The sequence below is a fragment of the Carcharodon carcharias genome, chromosome X, assembly GCF_017639515.1.
Source record: "Carcharodon carcharias isolate sCarCar2 chromosome X, sCarCar2.pri, whole genome shotgun sequence".
Lineage (NCBI taxonomy): Eukaryota > Metazoa > Chordata > Chondrichthyes > Lamniformes > Lamnidae > Carcharodon > Carcharodon carcharias.
In genome coordinates, this window is record NC_054507.1 from 15125829 (window position 1) to 15147123 (window position 21295).

The window sequence follows — 21295 nt, forward strand, 5'->3', positions numbered from 1 at the left end:
TAACTCAGTCTTCCTAGGAGCCATTTTGCCTCCAAAGCAGATTGTTACAAAGTCAAATTACAGCTGAAGATTGTAGATGTAGATGTGGAGAGCAGTCTAACCAAAACTAGCATCCCAGGGATAGTCAAGGTACTGATTTTTCAGTAAGGCTGTGTCATGTCCCAATATGTTATTAACTTTAAGTCAATACATCCAAAATATGGACACACACGGATTATTAAAATGGCCGCTGTGAATCATGTGACCTTTGGCATTTTGATCTTCAGGCAGTCCCAAGTCTAATGTGAATACCAAGTTAAATATAGGCATTCACAGCCATCTGGGGAATTCACACATGTCTTTGTTTAAGGATGGATCAACACAAAAGAACTATAGAATTCCAGCCAACCCAACTCTGTTTCACCCTGGACTAAAGAGGACATCAAAACTCAATGCGTGTAAGGTGAATATGAATGAATCACATCAACCTTCCATTATATTATGTTAATTTTCCTTATTCAAACTAGACTGAGCAAATCTCAAGTTGTTAAATGAAAGCACAGGATTATTGGAATCAACATACACACCACCTTTTGTTTGGAAAAAGGACTTCCAACTTGTGGAAGTCACATGATGAGGGAACAATTTTGTTGTCTGCTTTTACAACAGGCAACTAGCTGCTTGCAGACAGAGTTCCACAAAAATCCATCAAACTCGCTGCAAGTCAGCGAGCAGCCAAGGTAATAAACAGCAATATCTTGAAAGTAGGAGATTCAAACAGTGAGAGAAGGACTCCCCAACCCATTAGTTCACCCGAGAACCAACCTCCTAGAAATTTGACTATAAGAAACCTCTCAGCCTGCTGAGAATCCTTGGCTTTACCAGGCCTTCGCTTCAACTTTAAAGCATCAGGGGCATGCCACGAAAGAGGCGGAGATTATTATAAACTATAACAGTATATTACCTTCATCTGTATCTAACTTTTGTGTGTACGGGAGTGTGAGAGAGACGAGCAAGTGAAACATTGCATCATTTCGGAGTGTGTGTGTGATAGTAAATAACCTCTATTTTTAAACTCACAAAAAGCTTCCTGCTGGATTATTTTAATTGGAACACTTACTCAGAGTAAGAAAACACACTCTTCTCACGTAAACATACTGATCATGGGCAGTGAAAGAAAATACATGCATTCTGTCTATGACATATGAAACTATCTTTAGCTGCCATATTGGATAGGTCACCAGCCAGAGAGATTTCTTGTTGCAAGAAACAAGAGCTATCCCAAAATTTTCTCCAGAACTTTTTGTAGCAACCATTTTCATTATTCGGTCCAAACATAAGTAATGGCAGCTCATGAAGTTCACAGACCCTTCCCTACCCTTTACTGATCTGCAGCCCCTAGTGGCAAACCCCCAATACTGCAACAGTGCAGGGACCTGTTCAGCTTGAGATGGCACGCTCTGCTACTGTCAACAGCCAGCCCTTCACATAAAAAGGGGAGAGAAGCTCAATTTCACAGATCATGTACTCACATGCGACAAGTGCTCTTCCAGTTCGTCCACTTTCTCCAAGGCTGCATTCTTGGTCTCGGCATCCTCGAGTAGGCCTCCCACATCGAAGACGTTGTCCAGGTAGGCCTGGATCTGAACCTGGAGTTTGTCACTTTCCGTGTGCTTGGATTTCTGAAGAGAAAGTAAATTATTGTAACCATTGCCAGGGAGGTGGGGGGGGGAGCTCTAAGAACAGAACTGTGTCATTTAACCCCCTGGCTTTAAAATCACGCTGTGTTTGCACAAAACAAGCACGGAAAATAGGCATGACAGGGCCATTGGGGTAGTTTGGAACTTGAGGAGTGTCGATTAATGATACTGGCAATTCACTGCACAGATTTAAATGGCTTTGAAGTTGTCACTGCACTGGGTCGTGAAGTAATTTTCTACCCAAGAAATTCGGGTAATTTTTGTGTCGCTACACGCACACAATTGGCAATCATGCCTTAAATATGACTGCAAATCCGTGCTCTATCACTGGGAGAAACTTGTCAGAATATTGACCACACCTTTAGAAAGGCTCTCTTCCCTCCCAAGAGGATTCAATAGATATCAGGGATTGAACTCAGATCTTTCCTATTTACCAATGAGTCCTTATATAGAGACGGGTGGCAAAAATGATGGCAAACTGTGGGGATTTGATCTTTTATTCTCTCTTTGTTTCTGCACTCACTGTACAATTTGGTCCCTCTGGTCAATGTTTTAAGAAAAGCATGTGGGTGTCTGATATAACATCTGGACTGGTGCAACTGTTCGAGAACACTTTCAAAGCAGCATTACAAAATGCTAGACAGCGCTAAGGGGCAGCGCTAATGTTGGCAGCGAGTGAGTGAGCCATGGCATTTTGACAATCAAATCTAGCTGGCTCACCACTACTAAGAGCTTTTGAATTTGTGGGTTTAGGTTAAAAAGGGGTATTGTAAGACTGGAGTTCAAGATCAATTTTCATGGGGGCACGGTAGCATAGTGGTAATGTCACTGGACAAGTAATCCAGGGGCCTGGACTAATGCTCTGGAGAGACAAGTTCAAATCCCACTGGAGTAAGCGAAATTCAATATATTAATAAAATGCTGGTCTTATTATCAACGATCATGATTGTTGTAAAAACCCATTCAGTTCACTAAAGTCCTTTAGGGAAGGAAATCTGCCGTCCTTACCTGGTCTGGTGACTCCAGACACACAGTAATGTGGTTGACTCTTAACTGCCCTCTGAAATGAAACATCTCACTACCTGCTCAAGGACGTTAGGGATGAGCAATAAATACTAGTCTATCCAGCGATGCCCACATCCTAAGAATTAATTAAAAGAAAACTTAAGTGTGCGAGGGGCCCTTCAACTGGCTTGGAATCTGTGTTAACTGGCACTATAATTATCAAGACTGCTTTTCACGAGGGTGAGTGACAATTCTCACACCCACCTCCAGGAACTCGTCAAGGCCCAGTTTGGTGAACTCGAACTGCAAGTGGACCCGGAAATTCATGTCCTCCACAGAATGGACCACGATGTTGATGAACTGCATACACGCCACCTAACAAAAACCAAGGACAAAGACAAGCAGCTTAGAGACATCATCAGAGTATCTACACCAGAACAGTTGGCTTCAGATTCAAGACAAAATAAGTCCTAAGTTCTGATGACCTCTGATGCACTGCCGAAAGGAGATGGAAGCAGATTCAATAGTAACACTCGATGGAGAATTAGATAAACACTTGAAAGGGAACCTTTTGCAGGGCTCTGGGGAAAGGGCAGGGGAGTGAGACCAGTTGAATTGCTCTTTCAAAGAGCTGGCACAGGCTTCCTTCTGTGCTGATCATTCTATGATTCAATCGACAGATTTGTAAATTGAGTGCCAATGGTTTATAAACCTCAAGGCCTAACTCTTCGTCTAAGCTTTTGGTCAGCCCTCCTAATTTCTCCCTTCTTAGCCCGACAGCCATTTTCTTTACATCTCTGTGAAGTGGCTTGGAATAGTTTGTTACACTGCAGGTGCTGTATCTAAGTTTCTGAGTCTTTGAATATTTTTAAGGCAGAGCTCGATAGATTCTTGGATCAGTGGATGCGGAGTTGAGGTTACAATCAGATCAGCCATGATCTTCCTGAATGGCGGAGCAGGCTCGAGGGGCTGAGTGGTCTCCTCCTGCTCCTAATTCGTATGTTCGTAAATGTAAGTTGTTCAACTCCATTAATGTCTTAAACTAACCTAGCACCCTACGAGAAGCTCTGAAATTCCCTCTCTAAACATCTCCAACTCTCTCCTCTTTTAAGAAGCTCCTTAAAACTTCTTTCTTTGACCAGGCTTTGCCTAACATCTCATTACATGGCTCAATGTCAAACTTTGTCTGATAACCACTCCTGTGAAAAGCCTTGGGGTGCTTCACTACAATAAAGGTGCTACATAAATGCAAGTTATTATCGAGCAAGGAAATCTTTTTCTAAAATTTAATTTGTATTTCTGGTTTTGTTCTCCTGGTCTGACTGACTGTAAGCCATTTTTCTGGTTTCACTTTCTCTCCATGCATTTAACACTTTAGATATGCCAATGAGGTTTCTCCCGGTCTTAATCTTCTTTCCACTGGACTGTACAAATTAAGGACACAGTGATCTGAATGGTCTCTTTCTATGCTGTAATCATTCTATGACAGGTTTGTCTCGTCGTTCATCCACCTCATTCCCTTCACACTTTTGCATGAAACCCAGTGACCTGGTGCTGGAAATAAGTGAGGCCTTTGGCCCCAAAAGCACGCTTACTGCCTTCTTCAAAATATTTCCAAAGCTACCAGTCCTCCAAAGGTGGTTTTGTGAGCGCCCAGCTACATGTGCACATCAGTTCCTAGAAGAGGTGGGAAAGCAGTGCCAGAGGCCTGGGAGCCTGGGGAATGCTACTTTTCGGAGCTACAATCAGCAGCGGTGAGCCTCACCTGCCCGCTGTGTGGATGTGGGCATTGCGAGCATCTTGCACGAATTCCACAGGGCAATTCTGCCAAGCCTATGCGACTGCCATGGACCCACGCTAGTGGTAAACGTGGGGCAGGCAATCAGTGGGGTAGCATTATTGATGGGCCCACGCTCCCGTACAGTGTGAGCGTGCTCAGCCTTACGCCCTTTCCTCTTGTACCCCAACTGCCAACGAGGAGGTCTCGCTGACCCTTACCATGAAATCAATGTTGCTGTCTTCATTTCGAAAATACTCCATCAGGTTTTCAAAGCGATGTGTTTCTTTGCACACCTTAAAGGAATAGAAGAGTTACACCTTTCATTACTGTTTGCAAGAAAGCAAAACAACCTTACTGACTCATACCTGCGCAGGAGCCAATAAATTAATATCTGACTTGTGGGAGGCAAAACCAATAATATCAGCTCCAATTAATACTATGTGGCTGAGGAACTTCATGCAAAAAAACAAAAGCAATCAGTAGAGGTCTCTTCCCTCTAAACTCAGAGGAACTGATCTTCAGAGCTCTATGGACCTTTATTACACTATTCAGGCTCCAGACACACATCCTAGGTGACATTTTTTCATTTCCCACCTTAGAGGGAAAACCCAACTGGTGGCCAACCAGTTCACAAGGCTCCTTCAACAGCACCTTCCAAACCCACCACCTCTACCAACTTGAAGGACAAGGGCAGCAGACGCATGGGAACACCACCACCTGGAAGTTCCCCTCCAAGCCACTTACCATCCTGACTTGGAACTATATCGCTGTTCCTTTACTGGAGCTCCCTCCCTAACAGCACTGTGGGTGTGCCTACACCACTTGGACTGCAGCGGTTCAAGAAGGCAGCTCACCACCAACTTCTCAAGGGGCAATTAGGGATGGCCTTGCCAGCGATGCCCACATCCCACAAACAATTAGAAAAATACATAGCCCACTCTCTCAGGACGCCATTGTGAGCTTCACGCTTGGATGCGTCTTTCTTCATTGTTGGCAAAGTCCGTGGCCAGAATTGAGACTTCCCTATTATGGACTTGAAGACAACTGCGCATGTGCCAGCTTCCAATGCTCAGAAACCCAGCAGCTCTCGCATATCTCAGAGCTACTGCCCCCAGGTGCCAATCCCACATTGTGAAAAGGTGAGGTCTGCCCGAGTCAAGCAGGGATTCATTCCCACTGGATTGAAGGACAGGCTTCCTCCATCAAACAGTTAATCACTGTGACTGCAGACAGCAGCAAGGACCTTGGAAAGAGTGAATCTCTGACAGATGACTCGAGAAACACCACTGGTGAGCAGCAGCTGTGAACAAGTACCCAGCTCTCAATATCCCATCCTCTCTTCCGAAGTCAGATATGCAACAATTGCGATGAAGTTAGACCGCAGAGATAGCTCTTTATTGCCGCACTCGTATGCACACACAGGAAAGTCACCATGAGGATGTTGAATATTCCCTACAATCAGGACTGAACCAAAAAGCTCTGCTACCTCTTTGAAGTGGTCGAAGGCAGAAAGGATGATTTCATGTCCTCCCCTCACAAGACACACAGCTGCTAATAGCTCCAATACCAGGGCTTTGGTTCTGCAAAATAAAGAGGATAGTGATTCACTGTTGGGGTCACAGGAACTACTGGATGTAAAAAGACCACGGCCCATCTAGTTCACCTGCTACCATTCTGGGGGTCATCTGATATTAGTTGTTAACAATAATAGTAATCGATCTCCATCAATTAATCTACAAAGACCCGGACATGAGGCGAGGAAAACTTCAGTGGTGGAGAACTTCGGGAAGCACAGGTCCAAAGTCACATGCTCCTCCTGAACATGTCTCACTCAGAATCGTAGCACGGTTACAGCACAGGAGGAGGCCATTCAAGTCTGCCATGGCTGTGCTGGCTTTCTGAAGGAGCAAATCACCTAGTGCCACTACCCCCACCTTTTCCCTGTAACTCAGACTGTATCCGAAAATGTTATTTTGTAATAGATAGCTAAAGGCTGAATCAAAATGGAGGATTTTACTGTTTGACAGAAGGAGATTACATTTTGTAAAGGGGTGGGGGGAAACCACAATTTTCTAAATATGTGCCAGTGACCAGGGACTTCACCTCCTACCAGTGCCCACATCAGAACATCATGAGTGAGGTGCCCAGCACACAATCGGGAAATTACTGTCAGGCTTGCTCCTTCAAGCAGGATGGTTAGGCCTAAGGTCCTCTTCATGACTAACCAACCACAAAGCTTTGATGACTCAACCAGAATTGCTGCAGTGCAGAGTGGTTGCAGTCGACACATCCTTGTGCCTCCAAGGGCACCAGTGGGGGCACTGTAGGACTGGCTAAGCGGCCTCCTCCTGTCCATACGCTCCAGACCCTTACACCCAGTGTGAGTCGGCACCTTCCAAGGATGCCGAGAGAAACAGACAGCAAAAGAATTGACAAAGTTGTTTGAGGTGAAATGTCTTGCTGCACGTCGGCTTTGGAGGAGCAAGCTCAAGAACAGGAGGCGACGATGCTGGCTTCTTACCTGGGATTCTTGTTGTTCAAGCTCAGTGCGATTTCATTTACAGCATGTGGATGCGACATGACTAAGTTGAAGCCATACTGGAGAAGAAAGTGGAGAAACAGAAGGGAGACATCAGCGCATCGTTAATTAAAACGGATCCCAGAAAAACCCTATTGTGTACATGGAGTGGAACTAGCTGAAAGGCCTACATGTCTGTCACAATGATGTAAAGCATAGGCGAGGCACAAGCTCTAATGAAGTTGTCACACGGAAGTGGAACTTGCAATACCTGGTAGTTCATGACAGCCCGTAAACACATAATGCAGACGTGGACATCGTCCTTCTGGCTCACGAGTCGGGAATTCTTCAGGAGTTTCCTGTCGGGTAAAGTGTTGTAGCTGTGGAAGAAACTCAACGTTACTACGATCATTGCAGGACAGGCTGTATACCCACCGTAACAGAACAGCCAGTGCCAAGACCTGGACAGGTTGATGATCAAGGAACCAATGCCCATTCCTCCGACATCCTAGATGGCTGGAGAAGCTGTATTAAAGGTATCCACACTTTAAAAAAAAGTTTACCAACACTTGCTGTCACACATGGCCACTTGAGTGAGGCAAGCAATTAAGACTTGCAGTCATAGAGCATATTTAACATACACAGGAGTGTCATCAAACAAAATTTGACACCAATCCAGGCAAGGAAATATTAAGACAGAGGAACAAAAGCTAGGTCAAAGCATGTCAAGGAAGAAAAGAAAGGTGGAGAGGTGAAGAAGTTTAGAGAGGAAATTCCAGAGCTTAGGTGCGTAGACAGCTGAAGACACAGCCATCAATGTTGAGATGACGGAAATCAGAGATTTTAAGGAGGGCACCCAGAGCCTGTGGGGCAATAGCCCACAGGAAGAGAAGAGAAACTAGGAGGGAGGAATGAACTTAAAACACATCCTTCATCACTTTCAAGTCACAAGCACAGCAAGAATACATCTAAAATAAAAGCCAAATACTGGTAATCTGAATAAAAACATAAAATGCTGGAAAAACTCAGCGGGTCTGGCAGCATCTGTGGAGAGAGGAACAGAGTTAACGTTTCGAGTCCGTATGACACTTCTTCAGAGCTCCGAAGATCAAGATCTCTTAACTCTGTTAAAATTATGGCTGATCTGACTGACTTCAGGGCTCTGAAGAGTCATACGGACTCAGAACGTTAACTCTGTTTCTCTCTCCACAGATGCTGCCAGGCCTGCTGAGTTTTTCCAGCATTTTCTATTTCTATTTACGAATACAACATCCCTACATACTGATACATTACAAGAGTCATTTATTCAAGACAAATACACATTTCTTAGTGGAGAAAGTCCAGACCTATTGAAATAGGGTTGAGATCTCTTAAAAGCAGAATTTTAGCACAACTGGTTGAATGCAAATCAAATTAAGCAGTAAATAGGATTAGTTGACACAAACTAAATTAATAGGAATTGCCTCGGTTATTACATGGTTGGCAGGCTTCGATACAACTTGAGGCTTCATTTAACACATGTGAAAGTGAAGCCAGCATTCTGTGCTTCTGCATTCTAAAATTCTTCCCTTGTAAATCAGCACTTATGTACAAAATGAAATAGAAGCTTGATCTTGAACCAAAGGTGAACAACATTTCTTAGAAGTAAAAGCAACAATCGGAGACCACAAAGCGAGTCTTTTCCTGTTCACCAGGGTTTTGTGGTTTTCCTGTCAGACACAGGTAAGTGCGCTGAAGGAAATGGAAACAGTCGGACATAAGGGCCTTCAAGTTGCAAGAGAGGCCGGAAGATACTTCTTTCAACAAGAGTGCAACAGGTTGCTTCGAAGAGAAGTGACAAAAGCCCAACTGTAAACGAGAATAAGGTGGTGTTTGCAAGTCTCTGCAGAACAGAGGAATGATAATGGCCTGCAGTCATCTGCCTCAGCCTCCTTGCTTGGAGAAGACACTGTGTTAAGTGTCAAAAACTTCTTAAGGCTTTCTGAGAGTAAACTCTGCTGCGCTGGCTAGACACAGTGCAAATGGTCCCTTTTTGCAATTCAGCAAACACTCTGCGGGAATGCACGAGCCAAACAGGGTTAGGTCATCACACCAAAAATACACTTCAGAACCTGCAATGTCCCTTCCTGGGCTATTTTAATGAATGAACTAGCAACTGGATAAAACCACATAGCTCAGAGCACTTAAATGCTTGTTGGTGAGTAAACAGCAGACATTTCTTTAAGCAGGGCTGAGTGATCCACTCGATTACCTGACCTGCTTCTGGCCAATGTTTACAGTAGGGAACGTCATTCTGTACCTAGCCTTTGCTTAATGGTTTGTTTTCCTCTCTCCACCCCAAAGAGAAGTCCCACAAACCCATTTAATCTTCAGCAAATACAATTCCTGGTCTCAGCTGATAATGGTTCTCCAGCTTTTTAAAAAAATAATTCTGGAATGTGGACATCACAGGCAAGGCTAGCATTTCATGCTCACCCCCAAATTGCTCTCAAGGTGGTGGTGGGGGGCCTATTCGTTGAACCCCTGCAGTCACAAGAGCAGATGATCATAAGAAATTGGAGGAGGAGGCCATTCGGCCCCTCAACTCTGCTCCTCCATTCAATAAGATCATGGCTGATCTGACTGTGGCCTCAATACCTCTTGACTCTTAAGAATCTGTCCAACTCAGCCTTGAATGTATTCAACAACCCAACCTCCACAGCTCTCTGTGGAAGAGAATTTAAAAGATTAATGACCCTGAGAAGAAATTCCTCCTCATTGCCATCTTAAATGGGAGACCCTTTATTCTGAAACAGTGCCCCCTAATTCTAGATTCCTTTACAAGGGGAAACATCCTCTCAGCATCTGCCTTATCAAAATCTTAAAGATCATCTTTCATTCTTCCAAACTCCTAATGTCTGTGTGGTGTAGGTACTTTCACAGTGCTGTTAGGGAGCCCCAGGATGATGAAGAAACGGCAATACATGGCCAAATCAGGATGGTGTGTGACTTGGAGGTGACTATGTTCTCATGTGTCTGCTCTCCATTGTCTTTCCAGGTGGCAGGGGTCACTGGTGCTCTAATGAAAACAGGCTGGAATTGAAGTCCCACAAATTACTGGCATTATTCTTAACGTTTTCTTCATTGAACGCTCTCCTCTTCATTGCTCTATCTAGCATCAAGGCTCCGAGCCAGTTAATAACATTTGACAGCACTTGGTGTCCCCAAAATTCATTAAGGTGTGTACTTCTACAGTGAAGGAGACCAAACTTAGAGGATGACATTGAAAAATAAGACCCAAGCACTGGCCACGTGGAGAAGAACAACTCTTGGTCTCTCAGTCAAAGGGCAGTGTGTTAATCCATCAATATGCTCCCTCGTTTTTAGATGCACTGCGGGTATGGCGTGACCAAATGTTGGAAGGAAACCACAATGTAGAGAACAGGAAATCAAAATTTGTGGTGCATAAAACAGGCGGGTCATAAGTAACCCACCCTGTCGTCACATGGCATTTAACATCACAAAAACCAATGTCACAAATATAAATTTCACAATGTCCCTTCTGGAACTGATACACACCCTTTTACCTAACAGTGGCTCATCTGACCACACTTGGGAGTGAATACAATTCAGGAAGTCGAGGGAAAACAATCATTAAGTTGTACTTCCTAAGTGACTCGGAGCACCGAATTTTAATGGACTTTGCCGTGGGCTCCCTTGATGTGATGCTAACGCCTTTGCAGGCCAACTCAAAGTAGCCAGGGACAGCAATATATGACAGAACTTAAGGAGGTCTCACAGAAGCTCTGCATCCCACCTACTACACTGTATATATCTCCAATTATAAATCCAAGTTGTCACTGCTATTTATGTCATTTAAATTGAAGAGAGCCAGACCCTTCTTATTTTAAGCCAAGCGCAGATCACTGCTTGAGTTCAGGAAATATATATAAATACACATACTGACAAGCTATCTCGATGTCAAATAATGGATAGGATTGTAACGGATTTGGCAGGAACTCTGGTTCAACTCACAGGGTCTTGCTTGCCATTTCAACTTGGCTTCCATGAGTGGATAGCGATGAATATTGACAGTGCTCGGAGAAGCATTTAATGCCACAAGAGAGGGCTGGAGCTGGGCGAACAGGAAGGTGAGACAGACAGCAGCAGCCCCATGCTCCGATGAATAGTTCATACAACCAGAGGCACTAAAATAGACAAGTGACGAAATCTATGGTCAGACCACCATTACCCACGTGCTGGGATAGAGGAGGGAACATAATGGCTGAGTCAGGGCTTTAAACTGGATGCATTCTGCAAAGAGTTAGCTGCTGAGAATTCTCACCTCCCCACAATTGACCCTATTGAGGTTATAATGCTCTTCTTCCTCTATTTATTCAATAGTTCTCCCACCAAGCGGAAACATCCGTTTCTGCTTGTTCCTGTCAGAGCCAGAGTGTTAGGCAGTGCAAATGCAATATGGGCTGTTCACCTCGACAGTTCCCCTTGCTTCTGTTCAACACCTTTTCCCCTCCCTGCCTCCCCCTCAAAGACACACCCTGAAGAGATTCACATCCCCCTTCCTCATGCGGCAGCACATCAGTGCAGTAAAAAGCCACGTTGCCAGGGAAACCAGAAGTAGAACGATTGCAAAAACACCAGGGCGCCGAACCTGCAAGAGAGGGGGAAAAAGAAATCCTACAAATTAAACATGGAAACACTTGGAATTGTGGCTAACAAGACCCCCCAGTCTCAAAGTAACTGCAAGACTTCTAACTGATCCACTCGTTGTATCACGGGGGCCTCATTCAGTGAAATGCAGCACTGGCACAGAACGTCAGCAGCACAAATAGCAGGCAATAGGCAAGTTATCAGCACATTGTAAAGCCAAGACACCGGGGATGCAATGGTTTAACTCAAGGTCACTCCCGCCAGCTTTGTTGTGACAAGGTTGCAATGGGACCTCTCTGCTACTCTCGTCTTCATAACGCATTGGCATGGCACTGTCCCTTTAAATGATCTGTCAAACTGAAAGCAGAATGGCTTTAACAAATAACTTGGGGAGGTGATGAAATCTTTCCACATAAACCCTCATGTACTAAAACACTAATGCAGTCCAATTTGTCTTCAGGTTTGACAGATTTTATATAAACACATACCATACATATAGCCATACACACACAAAAATATACATTAGAACCAGATTTAAAGGAACATTGCCACTTTTAATGAGCAAACTATTTTTTTATATATTGAAGCTTTTGCCAAATTGAAAGTGCAGAATGATGGAGAGTAGAGAGAGTTATTCTGCTGTAATCTTGCTAACTGCAAGTATTTCATTAATGTCCCCATGCACTTTGAGTTCAAATTAGAGCTGCAGCTATTCTGTTTTGTTAAAAAAATTCGGAAACAAACAGTGATCGGAATGGGAATAATGACTTCTGTCTTGTGTTTAAGATTGCCAACTCTGCTGACTGCATTCCTGGAGATTTCATCTCGTGACCGCCTGAGCTAACTGACCTGCACCCCCTACCCCTGGCTCTTGTCATTGACTGTCCAACACACCCATCCTCACAACACATCCCCTTGATGCATCTCTACCCTGACCCTGCAACACACAGGCCAGTGTTATTAGTCTCAGTGGAACAGAAATGGGGTTGCCAACCCTCCAGGATTTGTCTAGAGTCTCCAGGACACTGCTGCAATGCAACCTGGGAGAAAAGGGGAATTTAAAACATGTGTTTTTTTTTTCAACAGTTTCTTTGAGCACTTCTGTCTATTAAATAAAAAAAAAGAGATAGGAAATGGAGGCTGCTCAACTGATGTCAATAACCAAGCAAATTGAGCGAAGAATCTGTTGGCTTTCCAATCGGTGTGTGAAAGCTGTGTGCCATAAGGATGGATGCGTTGGGTAACCAATGGCAGGAGCATGGAGCCGGGGCAGTTTCAGGTGGAAAGCCACATGATGAAACCTCCAGGAATACATTTAACCAGAGTTGGCAACCCGAAACAGAAATCACCATTCCCACTCCCAAACGCTATGTGGTGACTGTTGTTGGTAAGTTTAAGTGTGGCCAGCATTGTCAACTGTTCCCACATGAAAAAGGCTGAAGTCTTGAGGGACTTTCGAACTGTCCCCACCTTCAGGAGAGCAGGAAAGGGAACTGTGCCTACAAAAAGGGCCAACCTTGGTCCACCTGACATACATACGGAAGAAAAGGCCAAACAAAACGAGGACTTGGCACTGTGGAATTTATACATTTGGGACTGTACATTCTTTCATGTTTGAGGGAGAGCAGCATTTCCACTTCTCTCTGCATTTGGACAATTAGAACGTCTATTTTACTTCAGTGCAAAAAAAAGCCCAGAATGCTGAAAAAAAGCTAGCTTTAATTTGTCACACACCTCCCCGACAGTGAGAATTATGGGTGTACCCCTACTGAATGCACTGCTGCTGCACAAATGCCCATGTGTGCTCCAGATGTTTGGGCTAAACCTTTCTTCCGTGCCAATCAGGAGCAATAAAAGGAGGGCCAGGGCAGGATTGTTAAATGCAGCAAAGATAACGAATGAAAGAAAAACTTGGATTCAAAGAGTGAACGTGAAAGAATTGCAGAGCTGTGATTGAGGCTAATCCCTAGCACAAGTCCCGAGTATTAAAAAAAACCTGCAATTTGTGGTGGCGTGCAAACGGTTGGACTGATTACAAGGGCCGGTCTCTTTTTTAAATCATTTTCAATTCTTGTCTGAAATTTAAGGGAGAGGATTTGTTTTCCTCCATTTAAACCACCCAGTGTAGTATAAGGGTCTGGTATATACAGGGTTAATGGGGGACTGAGTACAGTACCACCCACACAATGATGTAAGAAGGCACATGACCCTGAGCTAGGGACAGTGTGGTGTTGGCTAAAGACGTGTTAAGATCTAGACATGGAGATAGCTCTTTGCCTGCACCCTTTACTGTATATCTGTGTATAGTTATGAGTAGTTGATAAAGACTTGCTGTTAACATACAGAATACTGCAAGGACTTCCTTAACAGACACATCCTGTAACCAACACCATTACAATACCCAGTGCCACCATCAAGAACTCACAAGTCAGATGCATCACAGGCAGATACAGAGTGAAGCTAACTTTGTTCCAACACTTCTACTTAGCATCTCCTACTGCACCAGAGAGATTTTTTTGCCCCTTTGGCCCTTCTGAAGGAAATTGCCAATTAGGAAGAATGTTATGCTGTGGGTCCATGTCTACTAGGTGCTGAACTGAAATGGCTCAAACTCATTGAACATTGGACCCTTGTATACAGGAGTCGGTCATCTCATAAGCCTGGGCTGTATTTGAACTCATTCCTAAAGTGAAAGGCCGGGATATAACCCACTCCAGCAGCTGTAGTCTTCTTTGTCTATTCTCATTGCACAGCTCAATCTAGCTAATAACACAATCAATGGAAATGATAATGAATTTTCCCTAAGGAAATCTCCCTGTACTTTGTGGGGGGTGGGGGTGTGGGGACAGGAAGCTAGGTACTCATTGCATCCCTTTGTGTCTGTTAGAAGCTGAGCAGTACATACCGTAGGATAGATTGCCTGGCAGAGCGAGAGAGGCTGTTGCTGAAAGCCAGGGGCAGGACATTGCTCTGGTGCAGATCTTCTATAGACCTGCCCCAGGGTTTCGGCTTGTCGAGTCCACCATCATCACCATTCTCCACAAGATCAAAGTCAAACCTAGGTCACAATGGGATAAAAATGTCTTTTCATCACCCCCTTCCACACTGGTTAACACGTAGCCCCTTCAAGCACAGAATTGTCTTGTCCCTATTTCCGTCTTACATAATTAACAAAAAAAAGTACACTTCCCCTAAAATGGCTGCTACTGAACATTTAAGTGAGGATTTGCAAACTAAGCTTGGACATTTTTTTCTTGAAGATTTGCACATTGCTTTAGGCATCAGGAGTTTTTGACCATCAGCTTAATCACACTATAGTGTTCTAGTCAGGATACACACAACTTGAGAGAAGAACAGCAAGGGTTACCCATGTGTGATACAAATAAATACTAAACACTGCACCTCATCTGCAATGACAGTCGTGCACAAGAGTGAAACCACCACAAGTGCTTGCTCTGGTATGGTCCAGTTCAAAGCAGGTAGGATTTCTGTAGAATGTTCACTGCAGAGTTGTGCACTACCTGTTGTGCAGAGATTAGTTCTCCTGAGAGCCCAATGGCCATTACCTACACACAAAAAACACCCAAGCACAAAAGAGGAGGGAGTCCCCTTGTGGAAAAGCTCGAAAATGTGGAAAGCCGACATGTCAACAATAGTTGGATGGCAGAGAGTATTCTGGAAGCACATCACACTCGAAGCCGAAGTTACTGAAAGCGGTGAAGAATGGGGGTGGGGAAGGGAGCCTGAAGATGTAATGAAGCATGAAATGCAGAATGCTGAAGCGCAGAGCTATAAAACCTGTTAAAAATGTGTTGCTGATAGCTAGAATGCCCCTCAGAGAAAGAAACACTGGAGAATTCACAAAACTAAGTTTATGACCAGTGTGTCTGTTCTTTTTTGCCTTTGTGGGCTGCCTGGATGAATGCCACCAAGTCTGGGGCCAGCCACACACACAATTTAAGTGCAGGGTCCCATTAATTCCAAGATTCCTCCAGGTGCTGATGCAAACAGATCTTGGCATTCTGATTTAAGAATAATGCACAGATAAAGCAATAGCATTAAGCACAGCCCTTTCCAGATTTCCAAGGCTGCACGGAGAACAACCCAATTAATACAAAATATAAACCTGGGTTTTAAGGGCCACAATGTGGGCAACTTGGACGTGCCTTGGTCTATGGGATCCTTTGTCCTGCATTGGATTTAAGTAATGACATTGGACCTAGCTGGTGAATGCTTAGCAACATAACAGCAGCAGTAGGCCACTCGGCCCCTCTAACTGCTCCACCATTCATTAAGATCATGGCTGATCTGATCTCAGTCTCAATTCTACGTTTCTGCCTGTTCCCCACAACCGTCAATTCTCCTACAGATCAAGAATCTGTCTCTCTCAGCCTTAAATATATTCAATGACTCAGCCTCCACAGCTCTCTGGAGTAGAGAATTTCAAAGATTCACGACTCTCAGAATAGAAATTCTTCCTCATCTGCGTCTTAAATGGGAAATCTCTTATTCTGAAACTGTGCCCCCTAGTTCTAGACTCCCCCACAAGGGGAAACATTCTCTTAGCATCCACCCTGTCAAGCCCCCTGAAAACCTTTTATGTTTCAATAAGGTCACCTCTCATTCTTCTAAACTCCAATGAGCATTGGCCCAATCTGTTCACAACCTTTTCTCATAAGGCAACCCCTCCATCCCAGCAAACAGCCTCGTGAAACTTCTCTGAACTGCTTCCAATGCAAGTACTGGTCTCCTTACTTGAAGAGGGGCAAAATGTACAGAGTACTCCAGATGCCATCCTACCAATGCTCTGTGCAACAGTGGCAAGACTTCCCTACTTATATACTCCTTCCCCTAGCAATAAAGACCAACATCCCATGAAGCAAAATTCAAATTTTTAAAAAACTAAATTGAAAAATCCAATGAAAAGACTAAATTGGGGAGCAATGGTGGCATTAACCATGGAAAATCTCTTAGATGAGGGAAGCCTCATCTATCCATAGAACATTTGTTCCCCCAACTTTCAGATGGCTACTGCTGGAATTGAACCCAGGACCTGCTGAATGCTGTTCACAAAACGCCTCAAGGCAAAGGCCCACAAACCAGGCAAAATGCAGCAGCCAGGAGATAGGAATCAAATTAACTTGTAGACAGCGAATCTTGCGTGACATCCTGCTTATTCGAACGGAAGGCAAGGCTGCATGCTGTCCACAGGCCTCATTTCGAGATAGGAGGGGCAGTTTAAACTGGAGGGTAAAATCAAGTTCTCCAAATTATTGGGACTTAAATGCAAGTTGTGAAGAGAAGTTACAACCTCCATGTTACAGGGCCACCCAAGAACTAAGTAAGTATATTCCCACACAATTCACTTACGAGTGTATTCAAGGGAGCTTAATTGTTTAGGCAGTTTTAATGCATCCACTCCTAACATCTGTTGTGACCGAACTTCCGTTGTTGAAAGATTTCAAGGAGAGCAGAGATAAGAAATGAAAAGCAGAGAATGAAGTTTCGAATGGAACTTAATTTAAAAACAAACCACAAGTGGGGTGGAAGAATGGAGATGGAGAAGTGTGATACCAGGCAACTCTCCCTCTGGCTACTTACATGACTCCACACTGTGCAAAGGAGAGATAGTCCACCAGCACATTGAGACCCTGGTTTTCATCATTTAAAAATTCTCGTACCCACCTAGAAAAGGATAAAACAGATTTACTTAACACATCGTCATCCTTGCACAAATACACTTGTTCTCTTCCTTTGATCTGCAAATGCCGTACCTGTCAGGAGAGCAATCAATTAGTGCAGGGTAACTATCAATAATCCACCAGCATTGGAATGAACAAACAAGTCTGTGCAAACCACTGGTGTTCAAAGTGTGCCCCGAGGTCCATTTTTATTTCCAGCCCTTTGTTGCTGGTCCTCCTGACTTCAGCCATGGTTCAGTCACCTCTGAGCTGGAGTGTTGTGAGATAAAATCCCCCTTCAGAGACTTGAGCACAAAAACTAAACAACTGATATGCCACTGCAGTGCCGAGGGAGTGCTGTGCTGTCAGATGAGTTAAATCAAGGCCCCTCTCTGCCCTGTCAAGTGGACACAAAAGGTACCATCGCACTATTTTGAAGAGCAGGCAAGTTCTCCCCGGCGTCCTGGCCAATATTTATCCCTCAATCAACATCACAAAAATAGGTGATCTAGTCATTTGTTTCATTGCTGTTTGTGGGAGCTTGCTGTGTTCAAAATTAGCTGCCACATTTCCTATGTTACAACTGCGATGTCATGAAAGTATAATACTTCTCAATATTGTGATTTATTGTAAAAGTAGATTAATAGTGGGGTTTGGATTGTGTGCGTGTGTGTGTAGATTTAATTCAATTGGAGACAACTGGTCTGGAGGCTTTGACTCATCAAAAGAAGCTAGATTTGAAATGCTAAATACATAAACATGGCTGAAGTTTCAGAATGTGAGGTGAGGAGAATTTGCATTCTTAGATAAATCAGGGTAGTTTGAATTTCAAAGAGATGGTAGGATGTTACACCTAGTCAGATAAGCTAGGCTAAGCAGTGTGTTTATTTCTCGCAAAGGTCGCTGATAATATTAGCACCATGAAAATATTTATATTATGAGAAATGTATAGTTCCAAATGCATAAGGGAACAATGGAATTTGCATTTAAAGGAGAAACATGGATAAAGGAGATGAGGCTGTGTATCAGAAAAGGCATCGTAAGATCTACCAAAATGTGAAAAGCCTCCAGTAATTTTGCATCAAGCCTGCTGTCTACAGAAACTGAAGCTGGGAAAAGCCACTTTGAATTCTACTGACCAGGGTATGGTGTTGTGATGAAGAGTCATACGGACTTGAAACATTAACTGTGTTCCTCTCCACAGATGCTGTCAGACCTGCTGAGTTTTTCCAGCTATTTTTGTTTTTGTTTCAGATTTCCAGCATCCACAGTATTTTGCTTTTATATTATGGTGTTGACTTGCCTGGAACTGTTTAAATCTATTTTTTTTAGACTGTTGCCTTAACAGGGGTGTAACTGGAAGCCAGATTAATTGCGGGTTTGGGAGTTATTATCGTAGTAATTTGTAGACCTATGTATGTGCTTGAAATCTTTGCTTTTGTTAATGAATGTTTAATTTAGTTTTCTAAAAAATCACAAGTCTTGGTGGACTTATTACTACTGAATTCAGGGCACGCATATCAAAATAAATACAAATTGGGAAACCATTGTGATAGTGCGATCAAGTTTTCCTCATGGATTTGATCCACCTGGCACACATCATCCGTCACGTCATAACAGCGGCTGTACTTCACAAAGTACCTGACTGGCTGCAAAGCATTTTGGGACATCCTGGGGTCATGAAGAGTGCTACATAAATGCAAGACTTTCATCTTTTTCTTTTCCGTTCACCACCTGCCTGGCTGCGGGTTGTTAACCACACTGGGATTGCTGCTCTCTCTCTCATCAGCAGAAGCCAAGGAGGGAATGGTATTAGCAGCAAGGGCTACCTTAGTACCCACACAAAGAGGTCAAAGCATTATGTTAAAATCAAACTGGAGGAGCGCAATGATCATCAATGGTTGTGGGCTGGAGGAGATTAGAGATGGGGGAGGCTGTGGAGGGATTTGAAAACAAAGATGAGGATTTTAAAATGACAAATCTTAAAATTTTAAGGTTTTAAAAATCCAACAGCGACACAATAGATAAGACTTTCCGCTCATTTGCCTGGGCTGGATTTGAACCTAAGATCACAGGAGCTCCCCCAGTGTATCCTGTCTCTTTGAACAATCACTGGCCTATTAATTTTCATTATGGAGAAGTGGCAATGCATTCTGATTTGTAGGAAGTGGGTCATTTCCTCCTCCACCACAGCTCACGCCATTATGAAGTGAAGTTCAGGAGCTGTTTTTCACGTCTGCACTGGTCCTGTACCCAATACAGTATATCAGCTCTGGCCTGCTGTATACTGAACACTCCTATTGCCCAAAATAGCAGTAGCTGCAATAAGCAGGAAATGGAGGCCCAGCATCAGATAGGATGTATGCTGCAGGCAAATCTTTTTTTCCCCTCATGTGCGGAACCGAAGTGACATGAGGTCACAGACGTTGTTGTGGTTGCATTTTTATTTATTTAGTTGCTAAAAAGGATGCTATTTCTGAAGGTGAATTATCTCCTCTCTTTGTTGGCCAGCATTATCTCCTTTGTCCTCTTCCATTAGCTTTTGTTTTCAAATGAAATGAATGGGATGAAAGTTTCCTCCGTCTTATTACTTGTTCATTTTACAGAAGCAATGATTTTTAAACAAAAATTTTTTTTAAATGATTTATCAAGAAATAAACTGATTCTCAAACACACCCTAACAAAAAAAGAAAGTTGCTTTGATGGTTCAGTTGGGCGCGCCTGGTCTGAGACTGAGGCAAAAAGATGAGGAAGCATGCAAGTTCAACTTGTTGGCCTGTGTCGAGTTATCTAATCTCAGCCTAGAGTCTTTACATACTACCTCCTGCCAAAAATAATTGTCCACGTTCATACATGAAGTATGGAAATGCACCAAGGCTCCTTAGACAGCACCTTCCAAACCCACGATCTCTACCATCTAGAAGGACAAGGGCAGCAGACACATGGGAACATCAGCACCTGGAAGTTCCCCTCCAAGACACACACCATCCTGACTTGGAAATATATCACCGTTCCTTCACTGTCGCTTGGTCAAAATCCTGGAACTCCCTCCCTAACAGCACTGTGGGTGTACCTATGCCACATGGGCTGCAGCGGTTCACGAAGGCAGCTCACCCCCACCTTCTCAAGGGCAATTAGGGTTGGGCAATAAATGCTGGCCTAGTCAACGATGCCCACATCCCATAAAATGAATTAAGATTTGGGTGTGGTATCGGCGGACCTGTGTCCAGCAGGAGGGGACAACCAAAGGGGTAAAAATAATTGACAAAAAACAGTAAAAACAGGCTGCATGCTATCTTAATCAGAGGTACAGAAACCTAGCGGTTGTGTTACTGGACCAGTAATCCAGATGCCTGCACTAATGATCTGCAGACGCAAGCTCAAGTCCCACCACAGGCAGCTGAGGAATTTAATTTCAGTTAATTAAATAAACCTGGAATTTAAAAAAAGTGTCAATAATGGTGACTATAAAACTGCCAGGTTAGCGATGAAATCCAACTGGTTCATTACTGTCCTTTAGGGAAGGAAATCTGCCATCCTTACTGGGTCTGGCCTACATGTGACTTCAGACCCACAGTAATGTGGTTGACATGGCATTGCGCTCGGAAATGGCCAAGCAAGCCACTCAGATGTATTCAAGATGGTAACTCACCACTGCCTTCTCAAGGGCAATTAGGGATGGGGAACAAATGCTGGCCTAGTCAGCAACAGCCACATCCTGCGAATGAATTAGAAAAAAATCTTGGGACTGACTGTCTTCTTGCATGGAATATTAAGTACATGGTCTTTTTTTTTAAACCAATCAGTAAGGCAAGCAGATTGTTCCAGTAAAAAAAAAATGCTAAAAATCACAAGGGGATACTGAGGTCAGCTCTCATTCATGGTAGGTTCCCTCCTCATCCTTTTTTCTCCCCCTGTAACCTACTCAGCCTTGTGGATCAGATTAACACCAAAAGAATGGGGTTTGATCCCTGTTCCAGCT

At 43.7% G+C, this 21295-nt stretch overlaps 1 protein-coding gene across 5 annotated transcripts in view; it reads right to left on the minus strand.

The window, feature by feature from the left end:
* Positions 1 to 21295, minus strand: part of LOC121273276 (formin-like protein 3) — a 194775-nt gene that overhangs the window by 53207 nt on the left and 120273 nt on the right. For 4 of the 5 annotated variants that reach the window (XR_005941969.1, XM_041180340.1, XM_041180339.1 and 1 more), the window contains exons 5-12: positions 17234 to 17317; positions 14538 to 14690; positions 7254 to 7362; positions 6986 to 7062; positions 5951 to 6044; positions 4683 to 4757; positions 2949 to 3059; positions 1512 to 1661 (exon numbers count right to left, since the gene is read on the minus strand). Coding sequence is in view for 4 of the 5 variants with exons in the window: in XM_041180340.1 (XP_041036274.1) it covers positions 1512 to 1661; positions 2949 to 3059; positions 4683 to 4757; positions 5951 to 6044; positions 6986 to 7062; positions 7254 to 7362; positions 14538 to 14690; positions 17234 to 17317 (853 nt within the window). In the remaining variant the exon portion in view is untranslated. The remainder of the gene's footprint in view (positions 1 to 1511; positions 1662 to 2948; positions 3060 to 4682; positions 4758 to 5950; positions 6045 to 6985; positions 7063 to 7253; positions 7363 to 14537; positions 14691 to 17233; positions 17318 to 21295) is intronic. The other variant, XM_041180341.1, reaches the window with a different exon arrangement.